Source organism: Lepidochelys olivacea, assembly GCF_965140295.1.
Source record: "Lepidochelys olivacea isolate rLepOli2 genome assembly, chromosome: 26".
NCBI classification, from domain to species: domain Eukaryota; kingdom Metazoa; phylum Chordata; order Testudines; family Cheloniidae; genus Lepidochelys; species Lepidochelys olivacea.
In genome coordinates this window covers 13,681,836-13,704,824 of record NC_140436.1, presented here as the reverse complement: position 1 = coordinate 13,704,824, position 22,989 = coordinate 13,681,836, and the positions used below count along the sequence as shown (strand labels likewise).

Here is a 22,989-nt window from a genome sequence, read left to right as displayed (position 1 = left end):
TGGCTGCCGCTTTGCAGCCCAAGGATCAGTCTGGCCTTTGGTGGGTGGGGTGCCATATAGGAGAAGGGGTGGCACTCAGAGCTGCTCTCACCATCCCTGTTGTGGAGGAGGATCCTTGTCACAGTGTGGTACCCGAGGAAGAAGGGCCTTGTGCCTCCACAGGCCCGACCCAAGAGGTCAACGCCTCTGACTCCGTAGCAGGAGATTGGGGCTTTTTGACAGCCAGCTCCTTGTGGGTGGGAGACCAAACTCCTTTTCCTCCGCAGCCTCCCCCTTCTTACAGGAGACCTGGGCTGAAGTCGAAGGGGTGCTGGATCTGTCCAGAGATCGAGGGGATCTCTTGACACAGTTCCAAAGCAGGCGCAAGGGGATGCTCCGCCATCCTCTCACGACTACCAAATTCTATAGTGAAAACTAACATGAACCTAGTGAAAACGACTGCAGAACAAGCTGAGGCATGCACAAGGGGGACACCCTAGGGCTCCGTCCCAGGGCGAAGCAGGAGAGAAGGAACGGAGGATGGTGGTTCACCCGCAGTCCTCTGCCTTCAGTGCATCGCATGAGGCTGTACAGAGCGCATGTGAAGGCCCAATGGACACTGCTAGCAGAAAGTCTCCAGTCGAGGTCTTGAGGCACACGTGCCCCTGTAGCACCCACGGGAACACAACTCAAAGAACTCCTCGAGCTAGCATTAACTCCACCTGTTCTCATCAGCCATATAAATGTCCAATCTCTTACCAAATACAGCTACATTCTTGGCCCCCAGAATATCCTGTGGCAGTGAGTTCCACAGCCTAATCATGCCGCTTGAAAAAATATTTCCTCTTACTAGTTTTCAACTTCCCACCTTTTTGTTTGACTGTCCCATGTTCTTGTGCCACCCCTGCCAGCCACAGGTGGCTTCAGCGTCTCATACGAATTGGGTTATACATTGAATAACTGCTAATTTATGTTCACGGCAATCCATTTCCCCTTTTCCCCACTTGTTTAGCTAGATGTAGTTTATTATTGGTGCTTTCACTTCTCTGCTTACCCAGGATGCCTTTTTAACAAAACAAACCGTCTTTCGGGATTACACAATTGTGGTCGTCTGAGCAACTAGCTAAGTATTTTTTAACTCCCAGTTCTCGTTCAACTTTGTTGTTCAAACATTTTCCTCTCAATTGATTTTGCTCAGAAGTTGTTTTCCGCTTTGGGAAATTGGCCCTTTTAAAGCAGTGTGTTTGGGGGGGGGGAGGTGTAGGCATGCAAACACATGCACACCCCATACATTGCGAAGCAACTTGGCATGTTATGTAGTACCAACCCTGACTTGAAGCCACAAAAACGAAAATTTAGGCCAACAGACCTCTCCGAAACTCAACTCCCTTTTGGTAGCCATTCCATTCTTTTTTACACTGCTCACCCTGTCCCCGGCCTTTAAGGACCCCATCCACAGCAGCCTCCCCCTCCCATCCTCGGATTCACTCCCTCCACTTTTGCTTCCTTTGCCACTTCTCTCACTGCACCACCTGTCCCACTAAAACACTATCCATCTCCACCCTAGCTTGCAGGACAGCTTTCATTTCATCTTAGTCCCCCAAACTCTGGTGCAAAGATGCCAATCTTGATGACTTATTCATGGGGAAACCGAGGCACGGAGCAGGGATGTGACTTGCCTAAATTCACCCAGCATAGCCAGAAATAGAACAAAGGTCCCAGTCCAGTGCTCCATCCCCCTAGGCCACGCTGCTGCCGAATGACTTCTTTCCATCAGTCTTCCCTGTAGAGGAGGATGGGGGAGACACCTTCCCCCAGAGCTATTCTATGCAGGTAAGAGAAATACTGGACAACAGCGAGGTGTTGCACTAGGCCCAGGCGGTCACACTGTTACGGTTGTGGTCAGGCATCTCTGAGAGAGCCTGAGAATCAAGCAGCTGGCAATCTAAGCAGGTACAAATGTAGGCCCCCACTGCTGGAGACGCTATACGGAGTCCAGCCTAAACAGGACGGACTGAGGCAGACAGCGGAAACGTTTCCAAGGACGGGCCAAGCCCAGGAGGCTACGGGACCAGAGTAAGGCATTTCATATGGCCACAAGTTCTTGTTTAAGATTAAAACTGTTGATTATACATCACAGGCTTTTCCTGCCCCAAGCCTGTATCCAAATGTGAAGCCTCCACCGTCAGCAGGAGGTTCTGACCAGAACAGAAGGAAGGGTGCAATCGAAGCCCCAACACACTGATGAGCCCCGTAACCGACGACTCTAAAGGTCAGTGACACCCCAGCGACTAGCTGCAGCCATCACCACAGAAAAGCCCTTTATTGTTTCCATCAGCACTCCAAAGGGAAAAGATGAGAGAGAAAGTCCACACGGACACAAGCCCACAAGGCTGGTGCGGCAGGACACGCAGACAGGAAGGAAGCTACACACGGCTTTCGGAGCCCACATGGCACAGAAACGGCTTGCAGTATTTCTCCCTGCAGCTGGAGAGTCCTGGGGTGGGAGGAGTCCGGGCTGGAGCAGCCAGGACATTCTCTCTGCAGCTTCAGGGAGAGGGAGCAGCCGGGAGGGGGCAAGTCAGAGCTGGGGAATACTGGCTCCAGCGTCTTTCGAGCCATGTTTGTTTGTTTGTTATAGCAACATAAGGGAGGAAAACTTGTAGTAGGAAAGAGGGAGGGTAGGAATAGCTGAGTTAGGATCCCCATTGTTTCTAGGGCACAGTGATAGTTACTGGATTATATATAAGGCAGGGAACACCGTGATTAAGGAGGTAGGGTTCATTACAAATCTCGAGGTTTGCCTTGCTCAATTTCCCAGAAGAGTCTCCTTTGGGGAAAAGACGACTTTGTGCACTTTGAGAAATCTACACCACCCCCGGGTCCCCATGGCTAACAGAAAGGGTTACTGTGCGCCCATTGCTGGTCCCTGGCGAGGAACCCCTCTGGGAGAGGCCGAGAGCACTTACTGGTAAATGAAATATTGTTCCTATGCATGCATGGCAAATATCCTTAGCCGAGTTCTGCAACTGACCACTGCCCTAAAGGAATTGTACAAGATGCTGCAACAGCCTGACAAGCAGCTGCACAGCTCCATAGTGTTGAGTTGCGACAGGGATTCATCCTTTCCATTCCCACCTCACAGGCAGTGGAAACTAACTGCAAACCGTGCCGTAGTACAATGGGCAGTTTGCGAGCTGAAGCCCCACAGACAGCAGGAAATGCAAAAATCAGGATTCTATGAGCAACGGTAACTTGACCTCGCGCCACCCGTGCAGCCGCAGTGGCGAGACTGTAGGACGTATAATTTAGTAGAGCGTGCGCAGGGAGACGGTGTTGCTAATAGAATGCTAACTCGCGCATTGCCCGACCGCTTGGTGTCGGTCTTTGCAGCATTAGCCCTGCAGTGACAGATCCATGCTGGTTACGGAGCCATAGGAATGTTAAAGCGGAGCCCGTCTGATTACCATTCCCTCGCGGATCTGGCTGGGGGGCCCTTTTCCTCCACGAGAGACCCCTGTTCTGCAGTGGGGGCACTTGTTTCCTGAACGCCAGGTAGGGAGCAGTCATCCGTCCCTCCCCCTTAAAAGGTTTCAGCTTTTGAGTGAAACGTGTAGGTAAGTTATGCAAGTGGCCAAGGCTTGTTTCAGACCTTCACCAAGAAGTGCCAGCTAAGCTGGAGGGAAAGAGGGCAACAGAACACTGCTGGGTTCTGCCCTGGTGCCAGGGGAGCAGGGTATGGCACGTCACGCCTTAAAAGCCACACAATTTAAACGCTGAAGAATCAGATTTCATCAAGCCACTTTTAGGGGTAACTGCTCCCCATCCTCCTTCCCCCACGGGCCACTTATTCTATCAGTTCCACGTAGTTGGCAGGGAACATGCCGAAGTGGCCGTCTGGGCCATAGCCACGCCACCAGCCCTCATCGATCATCTCGATATTGGTGATGATGTTCTCAGGGTCAAAAGAGATCTCCGTGTCATCGGCTGGAAAGAGACAGAGCAGGGGAAGGTCAGAAGCTAACTGATGTCCCACAAACTATTGGGGAAAATACACGGACATCTGGTCACAACTCCTTTCCTTCTCCTTTTAGTGTGAAAAGCTCCCTAATTTTGTTTTAATCTAATATTAAAAATGGAAATCCTAACCATCCCTAAAAGCTCTCCATCCCTAAACCCCTTGGCTGCTTAAGGTTGCTCTTCCCCTTTAATGGCATTTTTGGTGCCCTGCACAAAATCCATCTGTGAGAAACACTGTTATTTGTATTATTGTAACTCCTAGGAGCCCTAGTCCTGGAGCAGGACCCTATCGTGCTAGACAGCAGCTTTAACCATTGTCAAGTATTCTGCAGGCATAACAGCAAAGCAGAATTTTAAGGAGGGATTTGAAGGTGGATGAGGGAGTTTTGCCTGTGTTTATGGGGCACTTCTCCCAACCTGAGGGGCAGCATAGGAGAAGGCACAAATAGTGCTTGTTTGAAAATTTAACCAGTGGGCGATGGAGGCTGGGATCACGGGCGGATTGAAGGTGGGAGCCAACCTTCCGATACTGAATAAGAGACACTAGGTCGGGTGGGGATAGGTCGTGAGGGGTCTTGAAAGTTTTATGAAACGTGTCAGAGGTTTTGTTTGGAATCCGCTGTCAAAACACAGACTCACTGTGGACTCATTTTCCCCCCTCTTGCTATGTTATCGAGGATTGCTTTCTGTGGTCAATGAATCTGGAGGCCCCATATCTGTGGAGCTGTCATGGTTGCATGGTGATTTGTATTTAAAGCAGGGCTTAGGGAGTAAAATTTTCAAAAGCACCTGACTCGCTTAGGAACCTACGTCACTTTGGGTGCTTTCCTCTTTGTTATGGAGCCAGCCTGACCGTCAGTTTTCAGAGCTGAGCCATATTTTAAGGGTAGCAGAAAATGATGAATTAGATCATCAAAATGTCATAAGTTCATTGACATCCACTAAGTTACTATGATTTACACAAGTTGAGAATCTGGTCCAGTGTTCTTGGAGGCCGAGGGAAAGGAGCCAGAGGAGAGAGATGGGGAAGGTAAGAGGGGTAGGGAGTTCAGGAGTGGAAGGGATGGCATCAAATACTGCATCGTTTTTGGATACAGGCTGTAGGAAAGACACTGTTGCACAGCAAGGCTGCATTGCACTCACAGCTGTGCGTGGCAATTGATCACCAAAGGAAGTTACTTCGCGGCACTGCTGTGCTTTGAAGTACGCCAGGCTCCATCACCTGTCTGGATCTGCATCACTGCACAGGATCCGGGGGGGGGACTTTCCCAGGCTCCCCGAGTGCAGGTGAGTACGTGCACACTGAGAGGTACTGGGGTGGGAATGTGTGTGACCACAGGGCTGTCAGTCAGGATTACAGAGAGATAAACGAAGCCACGTACCGGCCTGATAGTCGTACAGCGCTCGGGCACATAACCCTTTCCCCTCCAAGTCTGGCCTTTGCTGATACTCCACAGCATACTCGTATTTGGCATCTTCAAGCTGTTCCTTTGAAGGCAAACGGAAACAGACCACGTTAAACGTGAATGAGTTTGCATTTACTATTGGGGTGCCATGGGCAGCTCTAACTCGGAAGCCCAGCTGTCAAGAGCGGTGTCAATGTGGAGCAACCTAGCTCTTTCCCACTGCTCCAAACAAGGCAAACAACCCAGTGCCACACACAGATCCTCTACCCCGGCACTTTCCACCATCCGCTCCTGGCCTTGAGAGGAATGGAGGTAGCAGTCTCTTCATAGAATATCAGGGTTGGAAGGGACCCCAGAAGGTCATCTAGTCCAACCCCCTGCTCGAAGCAGGACCAATTCCCAGTTAAATCATCCCAGCCAGGGCTTTGTCAAGCCTGACCTTAAAAACCTCTAAGGAAGGAGATTCTACCACCTCCCTAGGTAACGCATTCCAGTGTTTCACCACCCTCTTAGTGAAAAAGTTTTTCCTAATATCCAATCTAAACCTCCCCCACTGCAACTTGAGACCATTACTCCTCGTTCTGTCATCTGCTACCATTGAGAACAGTCTAGAGCCATCCTCTTTGGAACCCCCTTTCAGGTAGTTGAAAGCAGCTATCAAATCCCCCCTCATTCTTCTCTTCTGCAGGCTAAACAATCCCAGCTCCCTCAGCCTCTCCTCATAAGTCATGTGTTCCAATCTTCGCGAACTGCCGTCATGTTATAAGGACTGTGCTATGGGGACACACACCAGACCACCCCGTGCGAACAAACACCCCTGTAACACACGCAACCGTTCAAATATTGGTCTCTGTCCCCAACAGAAGAACAAGAGGGTTCTCTGCAGGCAGATTATCTTTCACCTCCCCAAAGGGCAGGAATGGAACTCGCTGCCCAGTGGCAAACCTGACAACAAGAGAAAGGCACAGATGGCTCTGCTTGTTGGACCACAGCTACTTTATCACATCCTGACACAAATCAGAGAGGCAGCATGACCCAGGGGTTAGGGCACTAGCCTGGGACGTCGGAGACTGGGGTCCAACAGACTCCCTGCATGACCCTGGACAAGCCACTTGTCACAGAATTATAGAAATGCAGGGCTGGAAGGGACCCTGAGTCTCTCTCTGGGCCTGGACAATGCGGATCATAGCACTGCCCTACCTCATGGGGTGCTGTCAGGATAGATAAATCCAGTAGCGATTGTGAGGTGCTGAGTTACTACCCCACGGGGGGCAGAGAAGTACCCTGGAGAGATCAAACTAGGTTACACTGAACTACAAAATCTGTAAAAACCTCAAGAAAATATGGACCAGATACCAAAAATAATGCAGGAATCATAAAAATGCCAGCTATAGAAAAATCCTCTCAATGTTTCTAAACGAGCATTAGTGCCAAATAGCAAAGGAGATGAAACTTGCAGTTTAAAAGGCAGTATCAGAAGCACTGACATTCTAACTGCACAAAGAGGGATTGCAACACAAGAAAAAGGAAGTTCGATCTGCGCTGATACTGCCCAAGGGAGGAGAGCTCTCCAGCTTCACACTAAGCTTGTCGATACTAATCTATGCAACATTTATCAACCTACCGTATGCAGCTACAGGTTGATGTTTTAAACTGAAACATTCACACTATGGGAGTGGAAAAACTACCACAAATTAGGAATCATCTTCTGCTAAACCCAAGCCTGGAAAGAATTTAACCACAATCAAGAGAAAACAAATCTTTATACATGACTCCACCCAGAAAAGCTTAGAAACAAGTAACAAAACCTTTAAGAAGTGACTTTGTAACTCTACAGGCCAGAAGGTACCATTATGATCCTCGAGTTTGATTTGCGAATCACAGACCAGAGACCACCACCAAGAGATTCCTGGCTGAGCTTTAAGAGTGTTAAGAAAAAGGGATTTAATCTTGATTGAATGATCAGAAGTGATTGAATGATCAGAAGGGGTTCAGCGTGTGGGAGGGGGCTCAGAGCTGGGTGCAGGAGGTGAGGGCACTGGCTGGGGGTGCGGGCTCTGGGGTGGGGCCAGGAATGAGGGGTTCAGGGTGCGGGAAGGGGCTCAGGGCTGGGGCAGGGGGTTGGGGTGTGGGGGAGTGAGGGCTCCAGCTGGGGATGTGGGCTCTGGGGTGGGGCTAGGGATGAGGGGCCTGGGGTGCAGGCTGCCCCAAAGCAGCAGTGGGGAGAGAGGACTCCCCACAGCTCTCTTCCCCCGCCGCAGCAGCTCCGGGGCTGGGGGGAGTTCGTTGCGTGGCCCTTGGTGGCCTCCTGCACGGCCACGCAGGCACACACCTTACAGGGAACTTAGCCCCCCGTACATACTTCTAGGCCGTGATCTAGTCATCTCAATCTTCTTCGTGTCAAACAGATTGAGCCAAACACCCCTGTTTCCGTGACGAAACCCACCTGAGCGGGGGGCTCTTCGTAGACAGCAGACTCATCAGGGGGTTCCTCGTACAGAGCGTCCTCTTCCACTTGCGGCTGGGACACCGGGGGGACTGGACTGTACCTGGTGTCCTGCACAGCAGCGTCACCTGGAACGAAATGCAGAACACCTTGCGGTGTCAATCCCCTCACACACTGGCCCCTCCCTCCCGTCAGAGCCACGTGCCGGTCAGCTTTCTGAACCAAGCTCTGACCCATAGACAGACAATCAGACGCGGGTATGCAGAATAGGGGACCTGGAAGAAATGATTAGTGGATCAGGGTTGACAGCTTACAGCTCCTTCCATCCCTCTGAGTTTCGGAGAGAGGGGTTGGGCTGGTTAACACTTATTTCGTATGGAAAATACCTTCCCGTCCAATGGAAAATGTTGCCAAAAAATCCATGTGTCAAAATTTTCCAGTTTTCATCCCCCACTGTCTCAAAAAAAATTGTAAAGGGCTGGGGGGAAAGCACCTCCGAACCAGCTCCAGTAACAGGAAGACAGGGAGCAAGGAGGAAGAGAGGAGACCTGAGAACAGGCGGGTAAGGTCACATTGGGCCACAGAGATGAACACAAGGAGCGTGCGTTAGAGCCCAGGAGGAGTTAGAGGAGGGGGCGATGGAGCTGGAGAGTAATGATTTTAGCAATGCTTTTTTGGTAGATTGGAGATGAGGAAGGGGAATGGGCAAAAGAATAGGGTGTGGGAAGAAGAAAAGGTTCAGAGAACCACAGAAACTGGAAATGGACAAGCTTTATCAGATCCTCCAGCCGCTCTCCCGGGGCTATACAAGCGTGGGACCTTACATAGCATTTTCTACTATTGTATCCAGTCTGCTCAGAGAGCTGAGAGTGGAAACTGTCAGAGCCACTGTGGGACTTCCTCACCAGGACAAGGGTGGTGGGTCTCGGGAGACATCTAAACCTTTAGGCCAAGTCTACCTGATGAAATGCAGGTGTGGTGTACCGGGGTTGTCAGCAATCGCGTTTGCTGAACATGGTTTGTTCTTGTCCGCCCCTACAGCCAAACTGCATGCAGACAGGGTCATTAGGGGGACATTTCAAGGCACTAGAGGGTGCTAGGGAGAAGCCTGTGTCCATGGCTGTGTCGATGTAAGGAATGATAAAAAAGAAAAACTCCTGGAAGCTACGTTTAGATGATTACAGAGGCAGCTTAAAGTTCAAGTGCTCTGCTGTGACCTTCTCGAAATGCTTCTGGTTCCATATGCAGGGCCACTTAGACGGGGGGGGCTCCAGAATCTCAAGGGGTAGATGATGATGTTGAGAGGAGAGGTTAAGTTTATTAGATGCAGAACTGGCGGGGGGAGCCTATTCAAAGGGGACAAGCTCCATCTTAACCAAGTCAGGCACTGGAAGAGGGAAGGAGGTTTATTTAAACTAAACTAAAGGCTGAGTGGGAGCTGACAGGCAGGGGAGCACTCAGATAGGAAGACACACCTGGTAGAGGGGTCAGCAGCCACAGGGAAACTATACAGGCAATAAAGGACAGGACGGATGTTACAGCTGTTCTGGCAGAAGGACAGCATGAGGTCACAGAGACATTAACTGGGTTTCCCTCCCCAAACTAATCTGTAAGCAGAGCTGTATCCTCCTTCAAAACCCTCCCGAGACGCACTTCTCCCCTGGGGCCTACGGGACATCACCAATGCACAATGGCCAGGCTAAGGCCAGACATCTTATTACCAACCCAGCCCCCACACTCGACCCTGACGACTGTGCACACAACCAGTCTAGGTAGCCACATGCGTTTGTCACCATTCCCCTTGTCCATCTTCTTCCCACGCCCTCTGCTTGTTAGGGACTGTCCTTTCCTATACAGAGCCCAGGGCAACGGGGCTCCTGAGAGCTGCTCGGCAATGTGCGAATAAGCCATTTCAGATCACTGAATGTCGGCAGCTGCCTGCTTCCCCTTAGGATCCCATAGGGCGATGGGAACGACACAATCCAGGAGACGGATCGCTAGCGGGATGCTGCAGCTTAGCCCTAAGCCTGACCAAGTTTAGGGTTCTCCCTCCTCAGCACAACAGCGACCCCTAGTGGGGAATGCATGAATACGTACCAGCTGCAACACGGGTGGTAGTACGGAACCTGCTATCAGTGAGGAGCTGCCAAAATCTTAACCGGCTCCCTATAAAAAGTTCTGATTAAGGGCTGTGCCCCAGTATGTATTTTTCTGTACCCACAGGGTTGCCGTACATCCGGGAGGAATTTTAAAAATTTAAGAACCAAGAAGCCTGACCTGTCCGGGAAAACACCGATGTGTGTTAACCCTGCCTAAAGTTCTTGGTTAAAAAGATGGGCCTGAGCTAGAAACGAGCTCCGTCTCACAGGTGTGGGGCCCTGCCACGCGCTGGGGGTGTGCTAAGGGGACCAGATGTCCCGATTTTATAGGGACAGTCCCGATTTTGGGGTCTTTTTCTTACATAGGCTCCTATTACCCCCCATCCCCTGTCCTGATTTTTCACACTTGCTGTCTGGTCGCCCTAGGGTGTGCACGTGTGGGTCCCAGCTGCTCCCTGCCCCCCTCATTGAAGCAGGAGTGCAGGGTTACTGCCCTGGGAACTGCAGGGCACCAATGGACGTGGGGCCAGCTGCAGACAGGGGCGTGGGGCAGGGCTAGCTGGAGGCAGGGGGTGCGAGGCTGGCTGCGGGCAGGGCAGGGAGTGCAGAGCTGGTTGGAGACAGGAGGGTGCGGGGTTGGCTGGAGGCAAGGGGGTGCAGGGCTGGCTGCGGCTGGAGGCAGGGGCTGGCTGCGGCTGGAGGCAGGGGCTGGCTGCGGCTGGAGGCAGGGGCTGGCTGCGGCTGGAGGCAGGGGCTGGCTGCGGCTGGAGGCAGGGGCTGGCTGCGGCTGGAGGCAGGGGCTGGCTGCGGCTGGAGGCAGGGGCTGGCTGCGGCTGGAGGCAGGGGCTGGCTGCGGCTGGAGGCAGGGGCTGGCTGCGGCTGGAGGCAGGGGCTGGCTGCGGCTGGAGGCAGGGGCTGGCTGCGGCTGGAGGCAGGGGCTGGCTGCGGCTGGAGGCAGGGGCTGGCTGCGGCTGGAGACAGGCCAGGGGGTGGCTAGAGACAGTGACTGGCGGCAGGGCAGGGGGTGGCTGGACACGGGGGCTGGCTGCGGGCAGGGGGTGCAGGGGGTGGCTGGAGGCAGGGGCTGGCTGGATACAGGTCAGGGGGTGCGGCAGGGGCTGTGGCAAGGGCTGGCTGGAGACAGGAGGGTGCGGGGTTGGCTGGAGGCAAGGGGGCGTGGGGGCGGCTGGAGGCAAGGGCTGGCTGCGGGCAGGGCAGGGGGCGGCTGGAGGCAGGGGCTGGCTGCGGACAGGGGGCGTGGGGGCGGCTGGAGGCAAGGGGGCGTGGGGGCGGCTGGAGGCAAGGGGGCGTGGGGGCGGCTGGAGGCAAGGGGGCGTGGGGGCGGCTGGAGGCAGGGGCTGGCTGCGGGCAGGGCAGGGGGCGGCTGGAGGCAGGGGCTGGCTGGAGACAGGGGCTGGCTGCGGGCAGGGGGTGCGGGGTTGGCTGCAAGCAGGGGCTGGCTGCGGGCAGGGTAGGGGGGGGCTCAGGGGCAGAGCGGCTCGGAGCAGCCCAGGCCTAGCAGAGCAGCCGGGGACCCACCTGGCAGCAGCGGCAGCCCCAGGGCCGGGGTTGGGGGAGCAGAAGCAGCACCAGGGCTCGTGCCCAGGGCCGGGGGGCAGCCCACGTGGCTCCCGCAGCGCAGCGCCCCCGGTGGCCGGAGGAGGAATTACATCACTTCCCAGCTGGAGCCCATCAAAGCCTGAGTACCCCCTGCAAGGAAGCGGGTTAACCACTGGTTCTAAAACGGCTTCAAAATTTAACCACCGGTTCATGCGAACTGGTGCGAACCGGCTCCAGCTCCCCACTGCCTTGCATGGTCTCATGTTCCTTGAAATACAGAAGCTGGTTGCTTTAGAGTCATAGTGTTTAAGCCCAGAAGGGACCACCAGATCATCTAGTCTGGCCTCCTGTTTAGCACAGGCCACCAGCACCGCCCAGCACGCACACACTAAACCCAACCACCCACATTAGACCTGCTCTGTGCAGCGCCTCCCCCGCATGCAGCTTTCGGGGGCTCTGGTGGTTTGTGTCTGGGTCCACTGACTTTTGTTTCTGAAGGAAAGAAGCAGGCGGAGAGGAGAGTCGGTCACCCGCCCTAATCACAGACCAGCGGCACCATCCAAACCACCTCTCCATGCTGAATCCCTGCAGGGCTGCCTGCGAGAAGGAACCAACCCTCTCAGCACTAAGGGAGAAAACAGGGGGTGAAGGTAGCAGCTGCCAGGACCAGGTACGGGAAGAGGAAGAGATGCAGCAAAGAGAACTTCACTGCAATGTGGCTGATGAATATTCAGCAGAGCCAAGCAGCTACAGGGCAGCATGCTGGAGATAGACCCTCATACAGGGAAGGGCTGCTTCAGTGCTGCAAAGCGTCAGCTAGCTGGAGGAAAGGCCATTTGCAACTCAAAGAGGCGTGCACGGAAACCAGAAACAAAGCAGGACTGGTCAGAGAAGGCTAGATCCATGGATAACTTTGTCCTATATGTCCACGCTGCCCCTGGTAGGAAGCTCTCTGCAGCAAGGTCACTGCCAGGCTTCCCTCCCACTCTGAACAGTCAAAACATTTGGCTCCTGAGGACACTGTTATAAAAGAGACGTGATGTCTCAGAACGTACATCAGAGAATTAAGCCTCTGGCAGCTTTGCTGTAACCCAGGAATCAGGCCCACTGTCAGCTTCCTTATCACCAAAGCCAGAACAACAATAATACTGAACTCTTCCAGCTCAAAGACCTCATTATCCCCATTTTACAGACGGGAAAACTGAGGCACATAACAGGGCAGTGACTTTACTACTTGTCTACTGCGTGAACGTGGGTGAGATAGGAATAGAACCCAGGTCTCTCAAGTCCCAGCCCAGTGCACTATTCAACAGGCCACACGAGCCAAGCACACTGAGACTTGTATTTTATTACAGCATTTGGAGTAGTGGACATAAGAACAGCCACACTGGGTCAGAAAAGAGGTCTATCTAGCCCATTATCCTGTCTTCCGACAGTGGCCAATGCCAGGTGCCCCAGAAGGAATGAACAGAACAGGTAACCATCAAGTGATCCATTCCTTGTCACCCATTCCCAGGGTCTGGCAAACAGAGGCTAGGGACACCATCCCTATGCATCCTAGCCAATAGCCATTGTTGGACCTATCCTCCATGAATTTACCTAGTTCTTTTTTGAACCCTGTTATAGTCTTGGCCTTCACAACATCCTCTGGCAGGGAGTTCCACAGGTTGACCGTGCGTTGTGTAAAAAAATACTTCCTTTTGTTTGTTTTAAACCTGCTGCCTATTAATTTCATTTGGTGACCCTAGTTCGTGTGTTATGAGAAGGAGTAAATAACACTTCCCTATTTACTTTCTCCACACCAGTCATGATTTTATAGACCTCTATCATACCCCCCTTAGTTGTCTCTGTTCCAAGCTGAAAAGCCCCCCCATCTTATTAATCTCTCCTCAAATGGAAGCTGTTCCATACCCTAATCATTTTTGTTGCTCTTTTCTGAACCTTTTCCATTTCCAATATGTTCCTATGAATTTTACAAGGTCGTTATACTGATGTACCAAGTTCCCCAGGTCCCCTTGAACCTCTTGGGATGGAACCTTTCTATGTTGGGTCCCAGAGAACGCATTCTGGGGACAATCCGAAAGAAAACCCAGAAGTATCCTTTTCCAGCTTTAAAAAAAACAGAAGATGTTCTCCACGAGTAAATTAAAAATGGGTGAATTTCAGTACTTCAACCTTTTAGCACTCTGTCCTCCTGGAAGCATAACCTTGTAACAGTACACAAAGGAAATAAAAGGAATGTTGTACTCCACCGTAAAAATAATTTGTGGGGGAAAGGCGGTGTCATAATAAGCCTGGGTGTCACTTTAAGTATGGAGTTGCAACCAGCACCTCTACAGCCCAGGAAGATTAGGCAAAGCAGAATCATAGCCCATGACCCCGGTGTGCAAGGTGCTGTACTAACACAGAACTCCTCCATGTTGTATGTACTGTGACATTTAGGTCATAATAAATAGCCTAACTAGAAATAAAAATAATAAATAACATTATGTATCTGCAATGCAGGGGAGTTTGCATTACTATGAGATCTCCTTCCCTTTTGCACACTCTGGATTTTGCATCTGAACATGCAGCGCAAACGTTGTGTTACTGTCGATTTAAAATACATTGTATCCTTGTTTTGTTTTTAAAAGAAAATAAAGGAAAAGGAGAGAAAAGGAGCCATCTGTGTGTTTTTACTTAATTCTAATGCATTTGAAAAGCACCTAACACACTTAAATACATAAACTGGGCCCTGCTAACTGAGCACGTTCAGACAAGCGCTCTCAAGTTTGCCTGCTTTTAGATTTTTAGGCATCTCTTCCCCACAGCAAAAGCCTGCTGGCTCATAAAGACCATTCACATGCACAGTTTGGAGTCCAGCCATTGGAGTTGGTGAGCAAAAAAGACACAATGCTGAGAAGCTGGATCATTCCCCACTTTCCAACAATGCCAGCAGCTGAAAGGACCGTCTTCAGACTTAGCAAACAAAGTCATTCCTGGTCTGAGATACAGCAAGCAAAGTTTCTGGCCCAAAGGAGATTTTTTCAGAAAGTTATGGGCATGTGAAGACAGAATGAAACTAAGCCATGACAACCCTAGAAATATCCTGCACTACTGCAGAAGCCACAATAGCTGGCAGACCTGCTCCGAGAGCCAAAGTGAAAGCTCTCCTCTGGTGACATAGGTGCTGGAACTAGGGGGTCTGCCGCACCCCCTGGCTTGAAGTGGTTTTCATTATATACAGGGTTCACAGTTTGGATCAATGGCTCTCAGCACCCCCACGATAAACACTGTTCCAGCACCGCTGCCTAGTGACCTGGTGCGGAAGGTAAAGCAACTCACCTGAGCCAGGAACCGGAGAGGCTGGAGGTGTCTCCTGAGCAGAGGGATGGACAAGGGAGGGTGGATGAAAGGCCTGGGTAGCTGAGTGGACTGGGGAGGCCGGAGCGTGGACAGGGCTGCTCTCCTTCTGCAGGAAGGGGCTCCGTAGCTTGCCTGGGAAGGACGAAAGCAAGAAACACACTAGGCACTTCAAGCAAGCAAGCGAGCTTTTCAGAGACAAGTACACATGGAAAATACCTACTCTTCACTCCACCATCTCTGCGCTTACCCCTTTCGAAGCAGCTATAGCAGTCGGAACCAACTGTTCCGGTGCGGCACTGCTCTGGAAAGTGACTTGGGAGAAACGGCACCTTCTCACTCAGCTGATCTGCCCCCGAGATCTGTGGGATTTACTGTCCGAGACACAGTCTTATTGCCTAGTATTCCTGAGTCCCAGTCCCAGGGACTACCACAAGAACATCCTATCACTTTCTATATCCCCTGCTACACTGTTACAACAAAAGGCAGAATGCCAGGCAGGGGGACGTATGGACAACAGCCTCATTCACTACCCAAACCCACTTCAGTTGCTCTCCATACTGTGCACTAAACAAGGCAGGTGTCCCTTTGGAAGCATATGCACAAGGAGGCCAAATTAAGGATGCAGGGGAACCTCCATTCTGGCATTGCCTAACGTATGCGTGCTTGACTTTGCAAAAGGTAGTAACGTTCTTTTAGCTTACTTTTCCGTATGACATTTCCTAGGTTTTAACAGAAAACTGCAAAAACAGAAGTGCCCTCATGGGGAGCCACAGACTGCAGCCATAGGTCATCAGCCGGCTTTGACCCTCAGGTCTGTAGGAAAGTCCTCTACCCCCTGAGCTAAAGGAATAGCAGCTAGCCACAGGCAGCAGTTATCGTCTATGTCCACCACGAGAGGGGGATGTTACACACACTTTCCCAGTAAGGCTCTGCCTACCCTGCACAGTGCACAATTCTGCTAGACAGCAGCGGAGTGTGGAGTATCAAGGGTCTTAGGTTCTAATCCCGGCTCTGGGAAGGGACTGTTACAGCAGTGGTGGAGGTTACAACCTAGCCAAGTATATAGCCGTATTACTTGAGGGAGGCGGTGTGGCTAAGTGAATAAGACCCGGGGCTCATGTTAAGAGACCTGCGTTCTGTTCCCTTCTCTGCCAGATTTGACTATGTGAGCCACAATAAGGGTTGTGAAGCACAAAGCAACATTAAAAGCAGTCAGCGGGAGAGGCGAGATTTGAATTACCACTCGCCTGGCTTCCAACACAGCGTGCTCTCAGGCTAAAGAGTATTTTGCTGGGAGGGTACAAGCGGGTAGCTATTTAACTGAGAGAGGCTTTGGAGCATGCCTGGGGCAGACAGAACGTTCAGTGAATTAAGTCTTGAGCCAATACTATGATACATATGCAAATGACAATTTTTCCTGGGACTAATCACCAGATTTGGCCAACTTGACTTTTAGGACATCGGAGGCCACCTCTTTTACATCAGGACTATCTGCTGTCAAATTTCAGGTACCTACTGCAAACCCTGGAGATGCCAGAGTTGTTCGAAGAAGCAGGTGGAAAACATCTAAACACCAGCAGCAACAGCCCCTTGGAACACAAAGTAAGACATTTTCCACTGCTCCACTAAGCTACTGCTTGCTTATTTACCAATGGCCGTACAGGGAGTCTGGGGCAAAGCAGGAATTGAACCCAGTTCTTCCATCCTAGTATCCCAGCTACATCACCAACCCTCCTTTTAACTGGTCTTCACTTGTGGCGCTGAAGGTCCCTGGTTCAAGCTGGGGTGGTGAAGCTAGTGAAAATCATGGAAGTCAGGGTCTCTTCTAGACTCAACAGTCACAAACCTATTTTTGCTGAAGCATTAAAAACATTCAGGAGACAGCAGAGACAAGCATGGAAAATCTCAGCCTCAGCAGCCAGGTGAAGTTATTAGCTGCTGAAAAAGGGAAGCTTATAATGGGAAGTCTCTTGGCATTGCCCCACCTACACTGCAGGTCACACAGTGGCGCGATAGGAGTTTTATCAGAACTGGAATGACCCCTGTAACTCACATGCTCAGTAGTCGCATGCCTGTCCCAAACACATGCTGGTAACACCTTCATATCACACGCTCCCTGTGTATTTACCTGGAAGCTGTACGTTACCATGGCATTGACTATGTCTTTCCTGAGGAGCTTTATAACCCCTGAACAGGCTATCAGTTCTCTCTGCTGATGTCCCACTCTTGCTTTATACCTGGTTGGGAACCGAAGGCTGCTGTTTCTGAGGGCATAGACCTCTCCTTCTGTTTGAAGATGTCCCGTGGGTTCACTGATCTTTGTGCTATCAGCAATGCTGCTTCCTGGGAGGAAAAAAGAGCACACGCGCATTATTCCCATGGCTGGATAATCGATTCTGTCACCTGTCTCTGCAATACATGATGCTGCAGATGGTTTGGTTTTCAAGGTAAGAACGCATCTCATTTCCTAGCTCCTTGGGTATTGTTTACCCACCTGCCTAGAACAGCTTGAGAACGGTTCTGTTCACTTCCTCCAGCTAGGTACAAGTCAGTGCTGAGAGGTCACTTGTATTCATCAGCTCCAAGTCCTAGAGGGGTCGTGGTTTCATCACTGTTACTGTGCTGTCCACGTTTTCAACTGAGTAATTAACCACTGGAACAATTTACCCAGGGTCGTGGTGGAGTCTCCATCACTGTGTGTTTTTAAATCAAGACTGGATGTTTTTCTAAATCCTCTAGGAATTATTGCGGGGACTTTCTCTGGCCTGTGTGAATCAGATGAGACTTGATCACAATGGTCCTTTTCTGGCCTTGGACTCGACAAGACCTCTGGTAGAATGGATACGGTGGTATCACAGGACATAGTCACAACCCGCTGATGGCACCAAGGCCTATGTTACCACCTTGCCCTGTGATTCCTTCTCAGCACTGGCCCTCGGCCTGCATGAAACAGGCAGCTGGAAAACAAGGTGTCACCAGTATGGCACATGGAGGCTCTCGCTTGTTCTGTTAAAGTCCTCTATTGGGGAGCTCCACAGGAGCAGCAGACAGGCCTCACTTCTGACTGGGAACTCAACTGGGAAGCCTAAAATTCACCCCCCCCAGAAATACAGGAAAGTTGTAGGAAGAACAAGACCCAGCCACTAGGGCAGGAGACCAGCAGCCATCAGTGGAGGCCTGGAGCAAGCCCCTGCACCCATAGGATAGGATGGGGGAGGGCAGCGAAAGCTCCCCAGCTCCCAGGAGCGTCAGGGACAAGCACCTGTGCCACCAAGAGAAGCATGGGCATGAGGAGGCAGATAGGAGTCCATGCTCCTCAGAAGACCCACAGCCCACAACAAGTTGGGGAACAGGCCAACCAGCTCTCAGGGGACCCACAGCCGGCTGTGCGGGCCTTAGAAAGTAACTCAGAGCCCCCAGGAGACAAGCCCCCAGCTGAAGAACCAGGCAGGTGAGGCAATACGTGTGACTGCTGTGTCTGAATAGTCCACGCCGTGTCCCCAGCACTCCGAGGGGAAGGGAGCAAAGGAAGGGTTACAGCGAGAGTCAGTTCACTCCGTGTGCACTTAGAAGTGGCAGGAAAAGGAGGGCACTGCCCTGCCACGGACTGCCCGTGGGCCCGGCTGGCACAGCCATAGCTGTCGGTGCTGGCAGCAGATCATGGGAGCGCCTCCTCTCACGTACCTGAGCTTTCTCCACAGACTCGCTCCTCCGGAGGCCCCTCCGCTGGGCGGCCTGATGCTCCTCTTCCTGCTCCTTCTGCAGCACAAGACAACCCTTTGCTCTCGCAGCCACAGAGACAAGGATCTCTCACCCAGCCCCCATGTCAAATCCCGCCCTGAAACGTGGCTTCCCCTGGCTCCAGGGGGACGGGAACGAGGAGCAGCATCGGAAGGATGCTCATTACAGAGCCAGACAGCCAAATGCTGGACACACCCAGTGTGCCAGGCTTTGGAACCTGCCTATGAGAGTGGCCGACAGCTGATGCTCTGACAAAGCCACTCTCTGTCCAACCCACCTGGCCAGATGGACAGTTCTGCAGGTGATGGACGAGTCATTCCTGACCCCTACACACGTTCCGCATGGGAAGCCCTGACGCTGCCTCAGCCTGTCTGGGTATAACGTTGCTCTGTCTGGAGCTCCCCCAGACGCAGTCCATGCTGCGCTATTCTAGGGGACCCTGCCCCCTCCCCAGATTTCTGCAAGAGTCCCGAATAAGAGGTCAAAGGGACGGCGACTGTCAAAACTCACCCATTGCCGCTTCTCCTTGTCCCTGCTCTGGGTATCCTGCTGCTGCTGGAATTTCCTGCCGTTATAAATAAACTGGAGTTAAATAATAACCAAGCCGCTCTGCCCCTAGAACCAAGCAGCCCAGCTGGGCGGAGCTCCCCGGCTCTCTGCACAGACAACCTTACAGCGGGGTGCTGCCCTCACTCCTTCCCCTAAAATTGTCGATTTAGGGGCTCCCCTCTGTCATATGAGCAATCCCCATCCTTGCCATAGCATTCACAAGGAAGGACCCCCACCCCCCCATTCCCAGACTTCCTCATCGCCGCATCAAGCACCTGGCAGCCAAGCCTGTGGGGCAAACAGGCCAGCTCCAGGAGCGGGAGGGAGGGTGAAGCATTCCCCAAGGTTCGGGCTTAATATGGGAGGGGCGGGGGGATGAGGATAGGTGTGTCAGCCCCGAGAGGAGACCACCCCCCACCCCACTATCGCAGTCATGTAGGTGGGGCCCCTGGGCAGTAGCAAGGAGATGTGGCCACTCCAGCTTCTCTGATCGCTTTTCACGCAACACCACAGGGCCCTTTCTCCCCCCGAAACACCCTTCAGTGGTGGGGGAAAGAACTCCCTCCCCAGAGGGGCCTGGGCAGACAGAGACTGGGGGGCTGTTCCTCCCCCCAGCCCCAGGCTCTGTGAAAGGAATGCTGGAGCCAGGATATCCCTGGCCCCACTGGAAGGACGAAGGGAGGTCAGAGCCCACGTGGACAGTTTCTAGTGGCAGTAAAACCAGCCATCGCTCTCCCCGCCCCGTGTCCTTAGTGGCAGAGATGTTTCTGGGGGAGGAAAGGGGTGGCTATATCCAGCCCCCACTCAGGAGGGCAAGGGGGGGGCATTGCTGCCTGTTCCTTTGGCAGGGGGCAGTGCTGGCATCCTTCCCCCTGTGCCTATCAGTGCATGGCTTTGGGGATGGGCTTGCTCCCTGCCTGTCTATCATGCTCCTTGCTGGCTCTGGGGTGCCTCTGGTGTGGGTACTCATACCGCCGCTGGGGACACAGGACCAATGAGATGCCCTGTCAGACTCCAAGCCGGGAGCAAGGCTCACTCTTGTTAGGAGGAGCTATAAAACACCCCCAAAACATACTACAAAAGGATTAACCGAGTCAAGGTTGCCAGACTGCAGAATCCACCAACACAGACTCCCAAAAAACATGGAAATAAGCAGTTACATTGCTCAACAGCCCTGCACTGCAACCAACAGGCGCCCTTCAGCTCCGGCCACATTGGCTGCTTATATTGTGTGGCCTTGAGAGATTGCAATGTCCTAGAGATGGAGGTGTGTGTATTGGGGGGGGAGGAGAATGTCCCTAAATGCGGGACAGGGTCAGAGTGCAAATGGTGGATGCAAGAGGTGCTACTGTAGCATTCAGGGAACCTTCTGTGAATGGGCGAGCTGTGCTTTCAGCCATGGTTTGAACGCCCAGCATTTGTTCTTAGGTAGCAGCGACAAAACTGAGATCTGCGCGTCTGCCGGGGCAACAGGCATATTGCCAGCGACCAAGACAGTAACAGCCTGGGCACGGACACCACTGTGGTTGTACTGGACAATACTATGGATGGCCACAGGGTTAGATATCAAGATGAGAGAGTGTCACCTCTAAGGCTGGGCTTATGGTTGCGCCAGTCGGAGCCCTGGTCCGATGGACCGAGCAAGGTCAGTTAGCTGGGGCTCCTCTCTCGATTCCGAGGGGGAGAAGGCAGTTCCAGGGTGCAGGAGGCAAAGTCTTGCCCGTCAGACCAGCCTCCATGCCCCATTGGGGACAGGACAGAGAGGGATGGGGCAGGAAGACTTCAGTTGAAGCTGCTCAACAAGCAGAGCTCGTAGCTCAGCTGTGGAGAAGGCATCTCCTCCGCCTGGGTGATTTACCAGACAGGAGCCCCATCCAACAGAATTTACTAGGCCCTTCGGACGGGGACTCCAGGGCATAGCCTTAACTCTGACCTCAAAGACTGTGAAACATCAGCGAGTGACTCGTTGTCATACTGCCTAGCAACAGGCAAGCCAGTCGGAGGCTGGAGCTGTGTATGTCTCCTCACAATTGAGAGGGTGTGTACTGTGGCTGGTTGTTTGTACAGGAGGCGAGGGTGTTATGGAGGCAAGCAGCCTGGGTGCTTCTGAAAGTGGCTGTTGCCTGAATGGTGACTTCCTCGATTTTCAGCAATTGCACGGATAGGAAATGCACTGGAGGAACTTTAACTGAGCACTCACGTTGTTGTGTGCGGACAGACAGAGCGAGTCTGCCACTCCCTGAAACCCACCGGGCCACACACTTCCCCCCTCCGCTGACAGGAATGGGGAGACTGGCACAGTGAAGGGGACATTGAGGAGAGATGCCAGAGATCTGGCTGGAAGGGCACTGGGACTGTCTTCTGAGGCGAGGGTGGAGCATTCACTACATAGGTCCTCACCCCTGAGTCCTACACTCTGCAGCGTGGGATTGCTAGCCTGATGGGGAGAATAAAGCAGCCCCTGGGTCAGAGGGAAGGAGACCAGACAGACCCCTGGGATAAGGCAAGGAAGCCATTAGAGCGTCTCAGTGCAAAGAAGAGACTCACTTCTGAGCATCAATCTCATTGGATCTCTCTTTAAATCTTCGCTCACGCCCGGCTGCTTCCTGCAGCTCCCGCTCCTGGTGCTCTTTGTCCAGCCGCTGTCGCTCCTCATCCGCTCTCCTCTTCTCCTCCAGCCGGCGGTTCTCCTCGTCTTTCTAAGGACGGGAGCGTGCCAAGGCTGGTTAAAGCTGCCAGCATGGGAGAAAAATCCCCACAGCTCTCTCCTCACCATGTCTTTGTACTTTAATCACCAACCGTCATGGGAGATTTACAGCTGGTTACAGTGTTGTCCACTACAGCTGGACTGTGTGCAGCCCTGATTGCTCTAACATCACCCCACACACTCCTGGGAGGGCTCCTTCAACCTCCAAGAACTCCACATGGAGGGCGGACCCAGAAACACAGAATCTTCCCTCAAAGACCTTGCTTGTTCATGTAAGCACAAGTCACGGAAGCCCTGACAGCGATCAGGGCCATGCCCTGAGACCGAGCCCTCCCCTTCCTGACGGGAACAGAGAACAGAACACCTGGGACCTGTAGCCCATAGGGCTAGCTTAGCTTTGATTGTAGTCACTGTATCACAAGGAACCTACAGGCCTGTGCCTTGTAAGACATTAGCATAAGCAAGTTAGCATAAGTATAGTCACGTAAAGTAGGCCTGTTACCCTGGTCATAGATAAATGGCCTGGCAATGACCATTAGCTGTTGGGGAACTAGGAATAGCTGGCTGAATGGCAGGAGTTGGAACCTAATGGTAACTGGTAACCACAGGAACATGGAAGTGATAACCACAAAACTGCTTGAGAATGGAAGGGCAGGTATGATCATGAGAATTAATAGGTTAACCTATCAGTAAGGCTGCGAATCGTTCACGGAGGTCAGGGAAATCATGGCTTCCATGACTTCCTGTGATCTCCGTGAATTTTGCAGCGCTGGTGTGGCTGACCCCGGCAGCTAGGGAAGCCCCAGGGCCAGCCGCAGCTCTGGCAGCCCTGTTAACTCACTCAGGTACTTATCTGGCCGCCATCACCACAGTATCTGCACACCTGATAACCTCCAATACATTTAAGGTCACACACACACGCATACACTCCCATGAGGTAAGGCAGGGCTACGGTCCCTCTCCTACAGATGAGGCACAGAGCGGCTAAGTGATTTCCCTTGGGACACTCAAAGGAAGCCTGCAGCAGAGCAGGGAACGGAAGCACGGTCTTCCAAGACCTAGTGCAATTGCCTAACCATCGGACCATCCTTTCTCTGTCTGGCCAGGACTGAGGAAACCACCACTTGTCTCCAGTGT

At 52.5% G+C, this 22,989-nt stretch overlaps 1 protein-coding gene across 3 annotated transcripts in view; it reads right to left on the bottom strand.

Annotated features, from left to right (window-relative positions):
- Positions 1-2,283: 2,283 nt before the first annotated feature.
- DBNL (drebrin like) overlaps positions 2,284-22,989 on the bottom strand; it is a 35,458-nt gene continuing 14,752 nt past the window's right edge. For 2 of the 3 annotated variants that reach the window (XM_084615101.1, XM_084615103.1), the window contains 8 exons: positions 21,693-21,844; positions 19,107-19,161; positions 18,540-18,614; positions 17,093-17,198; positions 14,835-14,987; positions 7,852-7,979; positions 5,382-5,487; positions 2,284-3,966 (listed from right to left, as the gene is read on the bottom strand). In XM_084615101.1, coding sequence (XP_084471227.1) covers positions 3,827-3,966; positions 5,382-5,487; positions 7,852-7,979; positions 14,835-14,987; positions 17,093-17,198; positions 18,540-18,614; positions 19,107-19,161; positions 21,693-21,844 — 915 coding nt within the window. In that variant the 3' untranslated portion in view covers positions 2,284-3,826. The remainder of the gene's footprint in view (positions 3,967-5,381; positions 5,488-7,851; positions 7,980-14,834; positions 14,988-17,092; positions 17,199-18,539; positions 18,615-19,106; positions 19,162-21,692; positions 21,845-22,989) is intronic. The other variant, XM_084615102.1, reaches the window with a different exon arrangement.